Here is a 17,056-nt window from a genome sequence, read left to right as displayed (position 1 = left end):
TTGAATTCTTCCAGAAAATAATTTTTCATAAAATTTAACAATTTGTTCTATTTTTTTCATTGATTGCATTGAGATCCCATTATTTCTCAAATTTTTCAAGAGAAAAGAAAGAGCCAGCAAGTCTGAGCATATTCATTAATCTTTGTTTCAATCAATGACAAGGAAAAAAGAAGGGAAAAGTTATTTTTGTAGATTTAAGCCTGCTTCCTTTGGAGTATAACAAAACTTTAGAAAATGAATGAATTAAAAACTGCCTCTTTCCACAGATCAGGCAAAAGCAGTTATTTGTAAAGTGTTCCATCACTGTATTAGAGATGTGCAAAGCACACTACCCCAACTGCACAGGCCACTACTCTTGTGTTTCCAGAAGCAATAGCTACTAATATAAAGTAAGCCTCACAAGTCCCTTCATATCAAGAAGTGCCCAAAGGGTGTAAGCTGAACAACAGCTAGGGAAAGTAAACCACTCAGCACAGACTGATGTAAGGCTGCCTTGGGTTCCAATCTCAGGTCTGCTATTGACTAAATAAAAATCTTAGGGTGAGCCTCACCTCCCTGGGTCTATTTCCTCATTTGTAAATCACTATACTCCCACTTATCTCATTAAAGTAACTGAAGAGAATAAATAAAATTGAATTACCATTTTTATTACTGCACATAAGTCATAAATTTCAGGAAAGTATACAGGGCCCTAATAATAGCTGCTAATACCATTGTGTTAAAAATTTTTTGTTGTTGCTTTGTTGTTGCTTTGTTTTGGTTTGGTTTGGTTTGAGGTACTGGAGATTGAACTCAGGGCCCTCACACTGAGCTACATTCCCAGCCATTTCTAATTTTTTTTAAATTTTGAGATAAGGTCTCGCTAAGTCACTATGTTGCCAGAGCTGGGCTTGAACTTGCAATCTTCCTGCTTTACACTCCCAGAGTACTAGAATTACAGGCATGTGTCATTATACCCATCATCACTGCGTTAAAGATTTTATAGGCAAGTTACCACAGCTATGGCATTTGTATTTTTTTCAGAACTAAGGAACTTTCTTTTTAAAGAAGAAGTTATTGCACATGAATGATCATAGCTTTTAGGCACCCTGACACCATGTCTACTTTTACCACCTTTACTGCATTACACAACATTCTGTGTCCAGTAGGATCCATTCCAATTATACCAGGTCCATTTCACTAGAAAAGGACCCTTCACTTCAAGTCATTCAGGGCCTGAGGTGATGGGCTACCAATGTCTTTTCTTCAGTGGAGCACTGGCTGCTGGAACTAGTTGTACTCACTCATTTTAAAATTCCTTAACCCCAACTTGTCCCAATGCCAATATATTATGTTGTTGTTGTTATTGTTTTCCTTCTTAAGAAATACAAAAGAATCTAAAGAGAAATTTCTCAGTTCTATTTTTCCTCCATGAAAAATTCAGACTGCTATGTTTGTAATCAATGACCTGAATCCAAGATAATCACATTTGCTTTTCATAATCAGAAACTAAAAAACCTGCAAAGGTTCTTCAACTGGTGTCTATATAAGATATTAAAACTTTACAACAAAAAAGAACAGTTTTTGCACAAAAATAAATATGAATAAATTTAAAATATTTTATGGTAAACTTCAACGGACGTGGTTTTTGTTTTGGTAAATTCTTTTATCGGTACATTTTAGGTATACAACACAATTACATTTCTCATTGGGAACTTGTATCTTTACATGATGCACCTTGATTCTTATTTTTTCCCCATTCCTAGCCCTCCCTTCATCCCCTCCACCCTTCCCTATTTACAAAGACTTTATTTCCATTTTTTCCATTTCTCATCATTTTTCCTTTCCCTTCTTTCCTTTCCCCTGCCCCTCCAACTACCCCTACCCCTTTGGACCGTTTCTTCCTATTTTGTATTATTAATTATTCATTTTAATCATTGGTACATATTAGGCATACAATATAATGACATTCATCATTGGAAGTTTGCACCTTTACATAGTCTCTCTTGGTTCTTATTTTTCACCCTTGCCCACCCCTCCCTTCAACTCTTCCATCCCTCCCTATTTACAAAGATTTTGACCCTATTTTTGCATTTTCTCATATTAATTCCATTCCCTTCTATCCCTTCCCCTGCCCCTCCCACTTCCTTCCCCTTTGCCTCTTTTCTTCCTATTTCACATTACCTATTATATGTTTTAGTCCTTATTTACACTTTCAGTTACTCACACCAGAGAAACTATTCGGTATTTATGCATGTGTGTCCTACTTATTTCACTTAAGAGTATTGCCTCAATGTGCAACCACTTAGCTATAAATGTCTCTAATTTCTCATTTTTTATGGCTGAGTAGTACTCCATTTTATTTTTAAAAACCACACATTTTCTTTATCCAGTCTCCAGTTGATGGGCATTTGGGCTGTTTCCAAGTTTTAGCTATCACAAACTGTGCTGCTATGGGCACACATATATCACTGTAGTATGATTCTTTTAATTCTTTGGGGAAGATCCCCAGCAGTGGAATAGTGAGGTCAAATGGTTCTTCCTGTCCTAGTTCTTGGAGGTATCTCCATACTGATTTCCACACTGCTTGCACCAGTCTACACTCCCACCAGCAGTGGAACAGGGTTCCTCTTTCCCCACAGCCCCACAAGCATTTGTTATTGGTTGATTTCATGATAGCAGCCATTCCTTCTGGAGTGAGGTGGAATCTCAGCATGGTTTTCATTTGCAGCTCTTGAATGACCAGTGATGTTGAACATTTTTTCATGTATTTATTTGCTATTTCTACTTCTTTGTCTGAGAAATGTCTGTTCATTTCAGATGCCCATTTTCGGATTGGGTCAGTAGACCTTTGTCTGAGGAAAAGCAGGTGAAGATTTTTTCCCACACTGTGGGTTGTCTCTTCACACTGCTGGTGGTTTCTCTTGCTGTGCAGAAAGCCTTTTAATAAGAGATCCCACTTGTTGATTGTGCTAGTTTACAGGCAACTGAGGTTTTGTTCATAAAATCTTTTCCTACACCAGTGTCTTCAAGAGTTCTACCTAACCTCTGTTCCAACTGAATCAGAGTTTCTATTTTAATATTTAAATCTTTAATCCATTTCAATTTTAGTTTAGTGCATGGTGAGAGATACAGGTCTAGTTTTAATCTTTGGCAAGTTGAAGCCCAATTTTTCCAGCACCATTTACTAAAGAGGCCATCTTTCCTCCAGTGAGGGTGTTTGGTTCCTTTATCGAAGATGAGATGGCTAAGTGGTTCTGGAGTTGTTTCTGCATCTTCTAATCTGTTCCACTGGTCCTCAGGTCTGTTTCTTTGCCAGTACCATGCACAGTAGCTTTTTTTTTTTTATCACAGTAGCTTTGTAGTAGAGTTGCAGGTTGGGGATTGTGATACCTCCTGCCATGTCTCTGTTACCTAGAATTGCTTTTGCTATTCTGGGTCTCTTCTTGTTCCAAATGAATTTTTGGATTGTTTTCTCGAGGTCCATGAAGTATGCTGCTGGGATCTCAATTGGAATTGCATTAAATCCATATAGCAGTTTTGGAAGTATGGCCATTTTCACTATATTAATCCTTCCTACCCAGGAGCAGGGGATGTCTGTCCATTTTCTGATATCATCTTCAATCTCTCTTTTCAGAGTGCCATAGTTTTCAGAGAAGAGGTCTTTGATTTCTTTCGTTAGGTTGATTCCTAGGTATTTCAGTTTTTTGGATGCTATTGTGAAAGGAATTATTTGTCCTATTTCTCTCTCAGTGAGTCTGTCATTGGTGTAGAGGAAAGCTATTGATTTTTGTGTGTTGACCTTGTAACCAGCTACTTGACTGAATTTGGTTATTAAGTCTGGAAGACTTTTGGTGGAGTTCTTGGGGTCTTCTATATAGAGTATCATGTCATCTGCAAATAATGACAATTTGACTTCTTCATTTCCTATCTTTATTCCTTTTATTTCTTTCTCTTGTCTAATTGTCGTGGCTAATGTTTCCAGAACTATATTGAACAAGAGTGGCTATAGTGCACATCCTGGTCTTGTTCCTGATTTTAGTGTGAAGGATTTCAGTTTTTGACCATTTAGTATGATACTGGCTGTTGGTTTTTCATAGATGGCTTCTATCAGTTTGAGGTAGAGACCATCTATTCCAATTTTTTGTAGGGTTTTCATCATAAATACATGTTGGATTTTGTCAAATGCTTTCTCTGTGACTATGGAGATAATCATATGGTTTTCATCCTTGGCTCTATTCATATAGTGTATTACACTGATTGATTTGCCTATGTTGAAACATCCCTACATCCCTGGAATGAATCCCACTTGATCAGGGTGTATGATCTTCTTGATGATCTTCTGCATTCTATTTGCATATCTTATTAAGGATTTTTGCATCTATGTTCATTAGTGAGATTGGCCTATAGTTCTCCTTTTTGGTTGAGTCTTTCTCTGCTTTGGGGATCAAGGTGATGCTTGCTTCCAGGCATGAATTTGGGAGTATTGCTTCCCTTTCAATTTCATTGAAGAGTTTAAACAGTAGTGGCAGAAGTTCCTCTCTAAATGTCTTGTAGAATTCAGCAGTGGAGCCATCAGAGCCCAGGCTTTTCTTAGTTGATAAGTTTTTAATTACATTTTCAATTTCATTGGTTGATATTGGGTTGTTCAGAATTTTTCGGTCTTCTTCGTTCAACTTTGGTAATTCATATGTATCTAGGAATCTGTCCATTTCTTCTGTGTTGTCCATCTTATTGGAGTATAGGTTCTGGAAGTAGGTATTGATGATCCTCTGGATTTCTGCTGGCTGTGTTGTAATTTCACCCTTTTCATTCCTAATTGCATGGATTTGGGCCTTTTTTTTCCTTTTTCTGATAAGGTTGGCTAAGGGTTTGTCAGTTTTGTTGATTCTTTCAAAGAACCAACTCTTGGGTTCATTGATTTTTTGTATCGTTCTCTTAGTCTCCATTGCATTGATTTCTCCTCTGATCTTTATAATTTCCTCCCTTGTATGAGCTCTGGGGTTGTCCTGCTCTTCTTTTTCTAGAAGCTTGAGGTGCAGCATCAGGTTGTTTAATTGGGCTCATTCTGTTTTCCTAATATGCATATTCACTGCTATGAATTTCCCTCGTAAGACTGCTTTCATTGTGTCCCATAGATTCCAATATGTTGCACTGTCATTGTCATTTAATTGAAGGAACTGTCTGATTTCTTCCTTAATTTCCTCTGTGATTCATTGGTTATTCAGAGGTGTGTTGTTCAATTTCCACGTGTTTATGAAATTTTTTGAGTTTCTTTTGCTATGGATCTCCAATTTCATCACACTATGGTCTGATAATATACAGGGGATAACTTCAATTCCTTTGCACTTACTTAAACATGTTCCATGTGTGAGTATGTGATGTATTTTGGGGAATGACCCATGTGCAGCTGAGAAGAATGTGTATTCTGATTTTGTGGGGTGGAAGACTCTGTAAACATCTGTTAAGTTCATTTGTTCAAGAGTTCGATTGAGTTCTAGTATTTCATTACTTATTTTTTGTCTAGTTGATCTATCTATTTGTGATGGTGGGGTGTTGAGGCCCCCCACTGCAATTGTATTAGTGCATATATGACTTTTCATGTCCGTTAGTATTTGTTTTACATAGTTAGGCGCACTAGTGTTTGGCACATAGATATTTATGATTGTCATCTCTTCCTCTTGGATTGTTCCCTTTACAAGGATGTAGTGTCCTTCTTAGTCTCTCTTAATCAGTGTTGGTTTGAAATCTGCTTGATCTGCAAAGAGGATAGCTACTCCTGCTTTTTTTGGGTTCCCATCACATGGAGTATTGTTTTCCACCCTTTAACTTTCAGTCTATGAGTTTCCTTTTGAATGAAGTGTGTTTCTTGTATGCAGCATTTTGTTGGATTTTGCTTCTTGACCCATTCTAACAGTCTATTTCTTTTGATTGGTGAATTGAGACCATTAACGTTGATGGTTATAACTGAAATGTATTGACTTGTCATTGCCATGAGTTTTTCTTTTTGTTGTGTTCTCCCCCTTTACATTTAATTTCTTGTCATGCCAGATGGGTTCATTCTGCTTTGCTTCCTGGGGTTGTGATCCTCAATGTCTGTTCCTAGGATATTGTGTAAAATTCTTTGGAGTGCTGGTTTGGTATTCACAAAGTTCCTAAGGTGCTCTTTGTCATGAAAGTATCTTATTTCTCCATCCATTTTGAAAGATAGTTTTGCGGGGTACATCAATCTGGGTTGGAGGCCGTTTTCTTTTAGGGCTTGGAATATGTCATTCCAAGCTCTTGTTGCCTTGATGGTTTGTGTTGAGAAGTCTGCTGTGATTCTGATGGGCTTTCCTTTGTATGTGATTTGTTTCTTTTCTCTAACTGCTTGTAGAACTTTGTTCTTCTGTTGAGTTTCTGGAATCTTAACTATTATATGCCTATGTGTAGATTTTTTTTTTTAATCAAGGCTATTTGGAGTCCTATATGCCTCACTTTATCTGTATGTCAAGTTCTTTTCCCCTGCTTGGGAAATTTTCTGCCATTACTTCTGTGAAGAGTTTTTTTTATGTCATCTGCACTCTCTCTTGTTTCTTCATTGACTCTAATCAGTCTTATGTTATTCTTCTTTGCATCATCTAGCAGCTGCTGCACTGATTTCTCATGTTCCCTTACAATTTTGAAGCAATTTTTCTTTTCCTGGTCATTAATTGCAATCTTATCTTCTATATCTGAAATTCTGTCCTCACATTGGCTCATTCTGCTGTGTAGACTTTCAATGGAGTTTTTCATCTCCTGGAAATCTATTTGCATCTGTTTTATGGATTCCATTTGTTTCCATGTTGGGATTCCATCATGTTCCTCAGCTCCTCTCTAGATTTATTAATCATGTCTTGCACTAGGAGCACAATTTCTCCTGTTATCTGAGAAATTATTTCTGATTTCATATTTTCCAGATCCCCTTTTGTTGCCATTTCAGTGGGTCCAGGTGGTTGAGTATCAGAGTGCTGCATCTCATTTCCCTTTGGGGTTGCTGTAGGTGATATGGAAGTTTGGTTCTGAGACTTATTTACATGTTTTCTCATTTTGACTAGCAGGGCGGGGGGGGGGGTGCTGTTGGCACCCGCGTGGCTCACCTCCTCTGAGCTGGGAGAGGTAGGACAGGGGCCGGGAGCAGCAGTAGGGATGGTGGCCCGGGAGCCCCTTTCTCTTGGCCAGGAGTGGCAGGACAGAAGGCGGCCCAAAAGCCCTTTCCTGTGGGCTGGGAGCAGGGGGAGGGATGGTGGCCAGGATGCCCCTTCCTCTGGACCAGGAGCAGTGGGACAGCAGCTCAGAAGCCCCCACCTCTGGGCTAGGAGCAGCGGGATGGATGACAGCCCAGAAGCCCCTTCCTCTGGGCCGGGAGCGGTGGGATGGATGGTGGCTGGGAAGCCCATTCCTCTGGACCAACATGTGTTATTTTTAATATTAAAAAAAAAGAATTCTTGGGCCGGGGATTTAGCTCTGTGGTTTCACCACCTGTTGCACAAATGTAAGGGCCAAAGTTCAATCCCTGGTACCAAAAAAAAAAAAAAGAAAGAGTTCTTGGGCCGGAGATTTAGCTCAGTGGTGCCTCTGCCTGTCTTGCAAGCACAAGGTCCCAAGTTTGATCCCAGGTACCTAAAAAAAAGAATTCTTTACCATTAAAGAAAACATATACTTCCTTAACTGAAATATATAACAAAGGGTTCCAGAAAATATAGTAGCCAAGAAGAAATATATAAAATTAAATCAAGAAACCTACATGTAATGCATAACTCATCAGACACCACAGCCATCACATCTTATTCTGCTGGAAGGTCAATAGTCAGATGCCAGAGTTCAGGTAGGAGTAAGGTTCCCTCACTTCTGCAAAGTCTCTATAACTTCAGGGATTGCTGGGCTTTAAAAAAAAAGTATCCTTGGCAGAACAGCCAGCTGGGAAGAAGAGCTACTCAGCAGAGGTGAAGGGAAGTCCAAGCATTCATGCTAGAAAGGGATATACGAAGAGTTAGTATAGTTCTATTTTTCAAGTGACATTTGCAAATGTTGAATATGCTAGCATAATGTGCAAAAGAAGGACACTTAAAGGACAAAAGCTGGCATCAATAATCCAGGACTGAAAGCTCTATTTATGTAGTAACACCGAAATGAAAGGTTGGGGTCCTCTAGAGCTCAAAGACAAAATTTACCCATGAATACCTCTCTAATCCCCATATCATGAAAAAAAAAGTCTGTTAGCACATCCACCAGGAGAAAGTTTAGAGAGCTCAGAAGTGACATTATCTATATTAACATCTGACAGATAAATATAGTAACAGGGTGCTAGATACAGAAATAATGAATTTTTTATTTATATATTTATTGGTACATTTTAGTATACAATACGTTTACATTTATCACTGGGTGCCTGTATCTGAACATGATGTATCTTAGTTCTTATTATTCCCCCATTATCTGTGTGACCTTCCCTATTTACATAGACTTTGTTTCCACTTTTTTTCCTCATAATTTTTCCTTTCCCTTCTTCCCTTTCACCTTCCCCTCCCACCACCCCTACACCTTTGGACCTTTTCCTATTTTAAATTATCAATTATTCATTTTAATCACTTTCATCCTTATTTACACTTTCAGTTTCTCACACTAGAGAAACTATTCGGTATTTACATGTGTGTCCTATTTAAGAAATAACTAATTTTATAACAACAATACACCACAGCTAAACATAAACGGGTAAGTTCTAGTTCACAATGAAGCTCCATTGGTTCACTTTATGTCCAGTGATTATTTATATATGAAGCCACCTATGCTCAGGGTAAACCAACCAGTCCAGGACAGACATTTTAAAAAGAACTCCTAGTCACATGATAAAGTGGAAACCATCTCTAAATCTAAATTAAAATAATCAGACATCTATAAGCTATTGTTCTAATTAAACAGAATTTTCAGCATTCTTGAAAAAAACATTAGATAAAATATTTGCCTATGAGACTATGCTTTTCAAGTATTATTTTGATGTAAAATTGAGTGTTTAAGGATGGAAATTCCCTCAAGCACTCTGAAATGATAGCACAGTTGACACTGTCAAAAGCCATGCTGAGATCAAGGGAAATGAGAAAGGAAGCAGTAGCAACTGCATTCATAAAGAGGTCATTTTAAACCTCTCTGCTATGATATAAACTAGAACATGACTGGAATCTCATCAAATAAAAGAGAGTGAGAGGAAAAAAAGTTCACATTCCATTCTTAACCCAAAGAAGAAAATCAGCCAAAAATTCCTAAAAGAGTTTATGTTTAAGAAAAAATTCACTTTGTCAGATTCTAAACAACAACCAATTTGAATTTATGGACTGAAAAAAATGCAAGTGGGCCAGGAATTTAGCTCAGTGGTTTCGCCACCTGCTGCACAAGCACAAGGATCCAAGTTTGATCCCAGGTACCCAAAAAAAAAAAAAAATGCAAGTATCTATGAATTGCCAAAAACAGAGATTCTCTTTATTTTCATATATAAAGCAAATTTTACTATCTTAGCTCATCATAAGCAACTTCCTTTAATTTATTTGAAATTATTCCTGTACATTTTTTGTATTGATCCCTAATGCCACTGCTTAATATGTGACCTCCTTCCCACAGTTTTGGAATCTCAATCCAAGAAATTTTCCTCAATTAGCTACAATCCCAAACCCTGAATTTCCTGAAACTTCTTTCTTCCTTTGTATTCTGTCACCACAACACAAACTTAAGAGTTTGCTAACCTTCAAGAGATAGTTATCTTTTTTTTCTTTTTTTGGTACTGGGAATCAAACTTAGGGCCTCACACTTGCCAGGCAGGTGCTACACCACTGAGCTATGTCCTCAGCCTGCTAATCTTCAAGAGAGAGCCACACAAAACAGTAACTATATTCTAGCAAAAGTTTCCATTTTTCTGTTATTTACATGGTCTGATTAAAATTAACATGTTCAGCACTTGTCAAATTTCACAAAAACCATGAACTGTTTTACAATGGGTATATTCATACTTTATACTATTTATTTACTGTTAAGAAAATGATGTTATTTTAGTAATTTAGTATTTTAGTAATTACTTTATTATGAGTCACTGACTAGCCCTTAGACATTCATTAAGTAACAATTAATACATTACTTGGTAAATTATGACAGCTGGCTTAACTAATACCTTTACACACTGAACAACTATAACATTGAGCATTATAAAATCCTGATCAGCCCTAAAGACTCAGTGATACGTACTTACCAAGTGGCAGGCTGCTGATCTCTCCTGAATGAAGTATTTCATCGTGTTTCATGTCTTATATAGCACCTAAATCTGTCCATAACTGTCAAGTGTGTCATAAAACAGAACCATTCTCACCATTTCCATAGTGTGTATTATGTATACACATGCCCTTACCACAAGAGATTCTTATTGCTAATTCCAATAATACACCTTATTATATTCTTTGGTTTACTGCTATTCTCCTATTAATTGCATAATGATGATATAAATAACAGTGAGAGGAATTTTATACTACAATAAAAACTGACTAGGAAGTTGCCTTATTTCATAAACCATACCTACCTGATTGAGAAAATAATTATCAATCCTACCTACCTTATTACATTTATATACTAAATTATTTAAGAATAATAATGAGACAGAAATTGAAATTTGGCTCTAGGACTTAAAAGTTTTGCAATTTGGACTAATACTTAAAGACTCAATTTCTTATCTGCAAGACACCTAATTCTCAGGGTTCGTAGAACAATTAAACAGAAAAACCAAGAAATAACTAATAAAATACTCGCAGCCTAAGAGTTGCCAGGAAATGTTAATTATTTCTCTGTCCCCATTTGTTTCTAAAGCCACTATCATCTGGCTTTTGACACTGATGCTTTAGTTAAACTGTCCTAATTAAGGTCTCTAATCATCTTGTCACTTTCAGTCTTCTGTGGCAGGAGACATTTACCATCAAGTGCACTTGCCTTCAGGAGCATGTTTCCTTGACTTCTAAGGCTCTTCTCTCTTACACCTTACTCTTCTTTCAGCCTCTTCCCTGGCTTCCCTTCTTCTCGCCAGCCTTATTCCTGAAGGGACCTTACATCTCTGCTTTCATCTTTGCACTGTACCTGGTCTCTTGATGATTTCAACCACCAAACTCCACTTTCCCTTTCAAACCTCACTACTGAGCTCTAGACAAAAACTCTTCCTGTAAGTATACAAGTAACTCAGATATCCAGATATTTTTTTCACTGCTTCATCACCCTTGCCTCCCTTGCCTTCCTTCTTCTTCAATCAAAAAGCACAAGATCAGAGGCCCTGCCACTTCAACTTCTTTTATTCCCTGTGTCAAAATGGTCACCCAGTCTTTGGAATCAGTACTTAGCCTTTTCTCTGCCTCACCCAAGGTCTCCACCCCAGGTTACTTGGAGAATCAGGATAATCTCATTATCAGCTTCTCAGACCTGTTCCTTGTTCACCAGTCTCCAAGCCAAGTGCACACTGTTTATAGTTTATACTAATATACAAACCCCTTAAAATCATTCTGTTTTGGGCTTTCCATTCCTTGGGCTAGCTCTCCTCAATCCTCCTATTCAGCCCTGTCTTTTGGAACATTTGGATCCCAGCACTTATAACCAATCAAATATTCCTAAAGAGCCACATCTTAAAATGCTTGTTCCACTTTCTTAATTGAATAAAATCCACTTAATCTCATAAGTTTCAGAGCAAACTTTATGTTCCCACTTCACAATTCCAGTAGTATACAGCACGTTACTATGCCTTTTTGACATCCCTGCCTCACCAACTGAGCCTGGGATTTTTGTTTTACTCATGCCTGTAATAGGCATCTAGTAAATACAGATATAATTTATATTCCTTTACGTCTGTGTCCATACACACATATACAGCAGGGCTAGAGTCAGTATCACCATTATGATTATTAGATGACAGAAAGAAACTAAATTTATGACTGTTTCCAAAAAAATGTGTCTAGTTACAGAGAGATACACAAACACCTCAAATCTATCACATATAAAAAAATATGTATATAACTAATACAGGATTCATTTTCAGGTTTTTTTAAATTTGTGAGAATTTGTAAAATATGACTAATGCTTAGAAAATAATGCCTAGACCACAGAGAAGTCAGACGAACATATGGCTGCCTATAACTGGTAGCTCAAGTTGAGAGGGCATAGAGAACTGGGTGAGTGTGAAAAGAGGTCATTAAGCCAACTGCTTAAAGGATTATCAATAGGTCCATAGCAAAACTAATACAGTGCTTAGATTATTTAGTCTAGAAGACAACGTGGCCTAATTACAAATGGATGACCTAATTACAGTCTTCAGCATATAAAATATTATTACACAGGAGACATTGAAAACTAGTTTTTTCTTAAGGGAAAAAGTACTTTTGTACTCTCTCCACTGCCACAGAAACTGGCATTAAGTCTTGCTCTGAGTATATCCCAAGAACTAAAGAGGACAATAAGAGAACTCTAATAGGAGAGATTTGAGCCAGATAATAAAATTTGTCAATAGCAAACACAGACTGACCCTGCTGTGGTTCTAAACTTCTCTGGACATCTTTAAGAGCTAAATAAACACCCATGTTCTGGAAAGGCTTTCATCGTCCTTTCTGAAGATAAAAGCTTTACTGTATAAACTGGTCAAGGTTTCCCACAACACAAACCCCACATGTCATGCACACTTCCACTGTAAGACTGTCAGGAAGGAAGAGATGCTTGTAAAGAGTGGATATGAAGAATGAAATTTGTTCACACTACGGGCTGTATTTCTACACTTTGCTTGTTAAAACAAATGAAGACCTTGAATAATAAGTAAAATACAAGTAAAATTTGTAATCAATTCAAAAATTCCTTTTCTAAATCTACTAGGAAGCCAGCTCTTTGTAAAAGCCTAAGACAATAATTGCATTTCCCCTTTCATTGACTATAAACTTCTTTTAGCTTTTTTCTTTTTTCACAAATAAGATAAAGATTCTAAGAAACCTATGATTACAAAATAAAAATGGAAGTACTTCCACGAAGTATGATTGATCTCAAAGCAATCTCAGATGTAACAGAAATATCAATGATTCCTAGGACTACATCACCCTTAATTTAATCTAACTTAATGTTAATTTATGCACTCATGTATTTATTTCACATCAAAGGAAAAGAAAAATAATCTTGTGGTTCAAAGACTATTCTCCTTTTATTCATTTTGTCAACATCTTCACTTATACTGGCAAACTTTACATCACTCAGGATATGATTACTGAGACTGTATGTGGCTCTAAGTCTTCACATGAGATGAAATAAGGGAATATATTAATTTACTGGGAGGAGATTTCAGAGATCAGTGATTGTAAAATGAAATTATTTCATTTTTTAGAAAAGTAAAATAAACCCTCCTCTATGACCTGCTATTGGCCGTTCAAAACATCATTAAATGAATTATTACATTAGGGTTTTATCAATTATAACTGCTATACCAGAAAAAAATATAACACAGAGACTACTTAGCATACAGTAGTACTTCTATTTCATGTGTGGAAAAAAGTAACATCCTAAATTAAAAGTGACAAAAGTACGTGTTATACATTACTAGGGAGTCATGCTAAAGACAGATGGTATGATCTGTTGCTTAATCATGAAGCTGTGAATAAAATACACTGCTCCTAGTTCAAAAATTTAATCTTTCAAAATATTTGAAAATTATGATTACATATTATCCTATTTCCTAAATTAGTCATTAGTACGTCACTATATCAAAACAGCTATTATCTTTGTCCTTCAGTGATAAATTTTACTTCTTCTGGACATATGATTCCATGTGAACAGTAATTTCTATTAAGAATGTGCCTGCTGGCCAGGGATTTAGCTCAGTGGTTTCGCCGGCTGCTGCGCAAGCACAAGGACCCAAGTTTGATGCCCGGTACCAAAGAAAGGAAGGAAGGAAGGAAGGAAGGAAGGAAGGAAGGAAGGAAGGAAGGAAGGAAGGAAGGAAGGAAGGAAGGAAGAAAGAAAGAAAGAAAGAAAGAAAGAAAGAAAGAAAGAAAGAAAGAAAGAGAGAGAGAAAGTGCCTGCTATTCTCCAAAATTTGCTATTTACACACTATTGCCATAACTGTTGGATTCTAAAACTGTTACAATGGGGAAAAAACAAATTGACCAGGGTTACTTGGGCATGATTTGATTAGGAGATCAAAATATTAACAAGCTTGGAAATACCAACATGTTTCTTCAGAAACAGACATTCTTTACTAGCTCATATGCCTATTAACCCCCTTTAATGTGTCAGTGAGTATAAACACAATGAAGATGTGCTTATAGTTGTATACTGAATAGGTACCTTCAAGCAAGTGATGACACTGGAACTTTAATTCAAGCAACCATTGCAATAGTGTTTGGATAAGTTATCAAGTAACATTCACATTCGCTGGGCTAAGATATCCTCTACATCAATCCCATAATGATTTCTCGGTTTCTCTAAGTGACTAAATTATATCCTTCTGTTGAGATTTTTATTAGATTCAAAAACAAAAAGTTCCCTAAAGATTATTTGGCCCAATCCATGAGTTTCCCTGTGGCAGGCGTCACTAGAGCTCAGAACTGCAGTTACTTTCCCTTCACCAGTTTCAGAAGTGATCTATAGGATTCAGGCTAGAAATCCTAGCACTAGGCTCTTCTCCTGTTTACAAAGATCTAAAGAAAACTCTATGGAAAAATTCTAAATAGGACAGGAATTATTTGGCATAAAGTTGGAGGTGACTTAAAGGAAGACTGTATGCAAAAAGAAGACATATACAAGAATGTCATTGCCTCATATACACAGCATTTTTGAGAAGCTAATTTCCCATTCTTTTCAAGTTTTCACTGAGGATATAATACTGACCAGGAACCAGGTTAGCAGAAGAAATACAGTGATCAGAAACTTATCTACCACTCATCAGGTATGCAACATAATGAAAAATTTTTAACATGTAAAAAATCTTATGACTAATCTTATGACTAATCTTATGAAAATATAGCATAAAAATCATAATTTCAAACAATTTTCTTTGAAATACTATTTTCTACTCAAGTGTTTTTAATAATATAATGGATATCTTATACAATAAATATTTCACACTCATTCATAGCACCTCATTTTAGGCAATATTGAAAACAACAAGATTCTAATATATAAATGGAAAAATCTTGAAGATTTCTTCTAATAGGGTTTAACTTGTATTATTGAGACACTAAAAGCATTTCTTCATAGCCATGCTTTCATTTCAATGCAGATAAATACACTGTAAAAAAAAAGATTTGATGGCTTATCTTCTCTTTGCTTTACTTCCATTTATTCATCAATTATTTTAGATGTTTTGCCCAACCTTGAACCAAAATTAGTACCACTTCCATTTAAGTGAAGTTTTTCAGTTCACTAATTTTTATGGGTTTTTTCATCTTAACCAGTTCGAAATTTTATTCCCAACAATAAACCATGACAGCTCCATATATTTCTCAGAGATGTGAAGAAATTATTTTACCTGTTTCTCTGTTATCAAGGGTTAATTACTGAAAGAAAATAAGTCCAGGCCAGATATTTTCTGGACTGGGAAGAAATCAATAAATCTTAATATCCTTCAGTATTAAGTCTTAGGGATACAAATTGCTTACTACTTTGAGAATTTGCATCAAGAGGATCTATTCTGGAGGGAGAAAAGACTGATGCATTTTAGTGGATTCAATAGACTGTATATTTATGAGGAGTAAGGACTTACAAAAGTACACCACACCCTCAATAATAAAGCTATCCAGGGTCGGGGACTTAGCTCAGTGGTTCCCCCGCCCGCCTTGCAGGCACAAGGTCCCGAGTTTGATCCCCGGTACCAAAAAATAAATTAATTAATAAATTAATTAATAATAATAATAAAGCTATCCATTTTCTTCTCTCAGTACAGAACCCATGACCAACATAATGAGAACTCCAGAAACTTTCAAATTTGTGCATTTTTTTTTGTGACCAGCATCTGCCAAATTTCTAAGGAAGTACCAAAATCTGTAAAATGCAAAAAGCCTGAACTCCCTTCTGTATTGTCCTTTGTGCAGCATGGCCTGAGGAAGAAACTAAGGTAATGTCAGTAACAGAGGCAACCCAGACTGCACAGGGAGGTGCTGGATCACCCACGGCTGGTAGCACCTGAGAAGGCACTGGGGATGGGCCTGGCCCATGGAAAAGTGATTTCCCAGCTAATAGTACAAAGTTATTTCTATATCCCAGCTAAATAACAACAAAAAATCCTAATTACAGTTGTATCCTCAAGTCATTATACATTTAGTATTTAATGTAACTATTTTGACATGGCATTAGTGTATAATCCTTACAAACACTGTCAAAGAGTTTTTAATAAAATGACATATATGAACTATCCAAACTGATAAACTTCTGAAATTCATATATTTTAACATATTTGAGACACAAGAGACTCACCCAAGTGAATAAAAATATACTATTCATGAAGTAAAAGGGGTATCTAGCTTTACAAAATCACAGAAAGTGATAAAACAATAACAAAATTTTAGGCAACTGAATTCAGCAATATAGAAAATACAGTCATGGCCAAGTTGATTTTACACTATGAATTCAGTTCTAGCAGAACCTTTAAACGTACTATACCACATCAGTAAAGATCAAAGGTCATAAGAAATTATCGACAAATGTGGAAAATTCACTGGATCACATTCTGCAAAAATTCATAACTAAAAATACTTCCTAGCATTCTCAAAATAAGAAACAAAGGTCCTTTACTAGATAAGGGATGTCCATAAAAAAGTCCATACCAAATCATGGTGCTTAACATCTGAAGAATCACATGCAAATTTTAAATTTTAAAAACTAGGAAAAGAAAAACCAAATTGTCATTCACAGAGGATGTGACATTTATATAACAAATCCTAAAGAATCTTCCTAAAATAATATCAAGTATATTAAAAAATAAAACAAATCTGGACATCTCAGTAAGAGAGGCTGAGAAATAGAGATAGAATGAGGGGGAAATCCAGGTAGTATTGCTAAGGTTCTAGTC

At 36.4% G+C, this 17,056-nt stretch overlaps 1 protein-coding gene across 13 annotated transcripts in view; it reads right to left on the bottom strand.

The window, feature by feature from the left end:
• The window catches only part of Npas3 (neuronal PAS domain protein 3), an 872,828-nt gene that overhangs the window by 678,362 nt on the left and 177,410 nt on the right, over nt 1–17,056 (bottom strand). Inside the window, exon 1 of one of the 13 annotated variants that reach the window (XM_087197272.1) lies at nt 7,745–9,144. The exons of the other annotated variants lie outside the window; for them this stretch is intronic. Within the exon in view, the coding sequence (XP_087053398.1) occupies nt 7,745–7,755 (11 nt within the window). The 5' untranslated portion in view covers nt 7,756–9,144. Of the gene's footprint in view, nt 1–7,744; nt 9,145–17,056 lie in introns of those variants that run through there. 13 annotated transcript variants of the gene reach the window in all.

The sequence above is a fragment of the Heterocephalus glaber genome, unplaced genomic scaffold (assembly GCF_053883595.1).
Source record: "Heterocephalus glaber isolate CG9 unplaced genomic scaffold, H.glaber_assembly_v1.0 deba00001662, whole genome shotgun sequence".
In the NCBI taxonomy this organism is placed as follows: domain Eukaryota; kingdom Metazoa; phylum Chordata; class Mammalia; order Rodentia; family Bathyergidae; genus Heterocephalus; species Heterocephalus glaber.
This window is presented reverse-complemented; position numbering and strand designations above follow the sequence as displayed.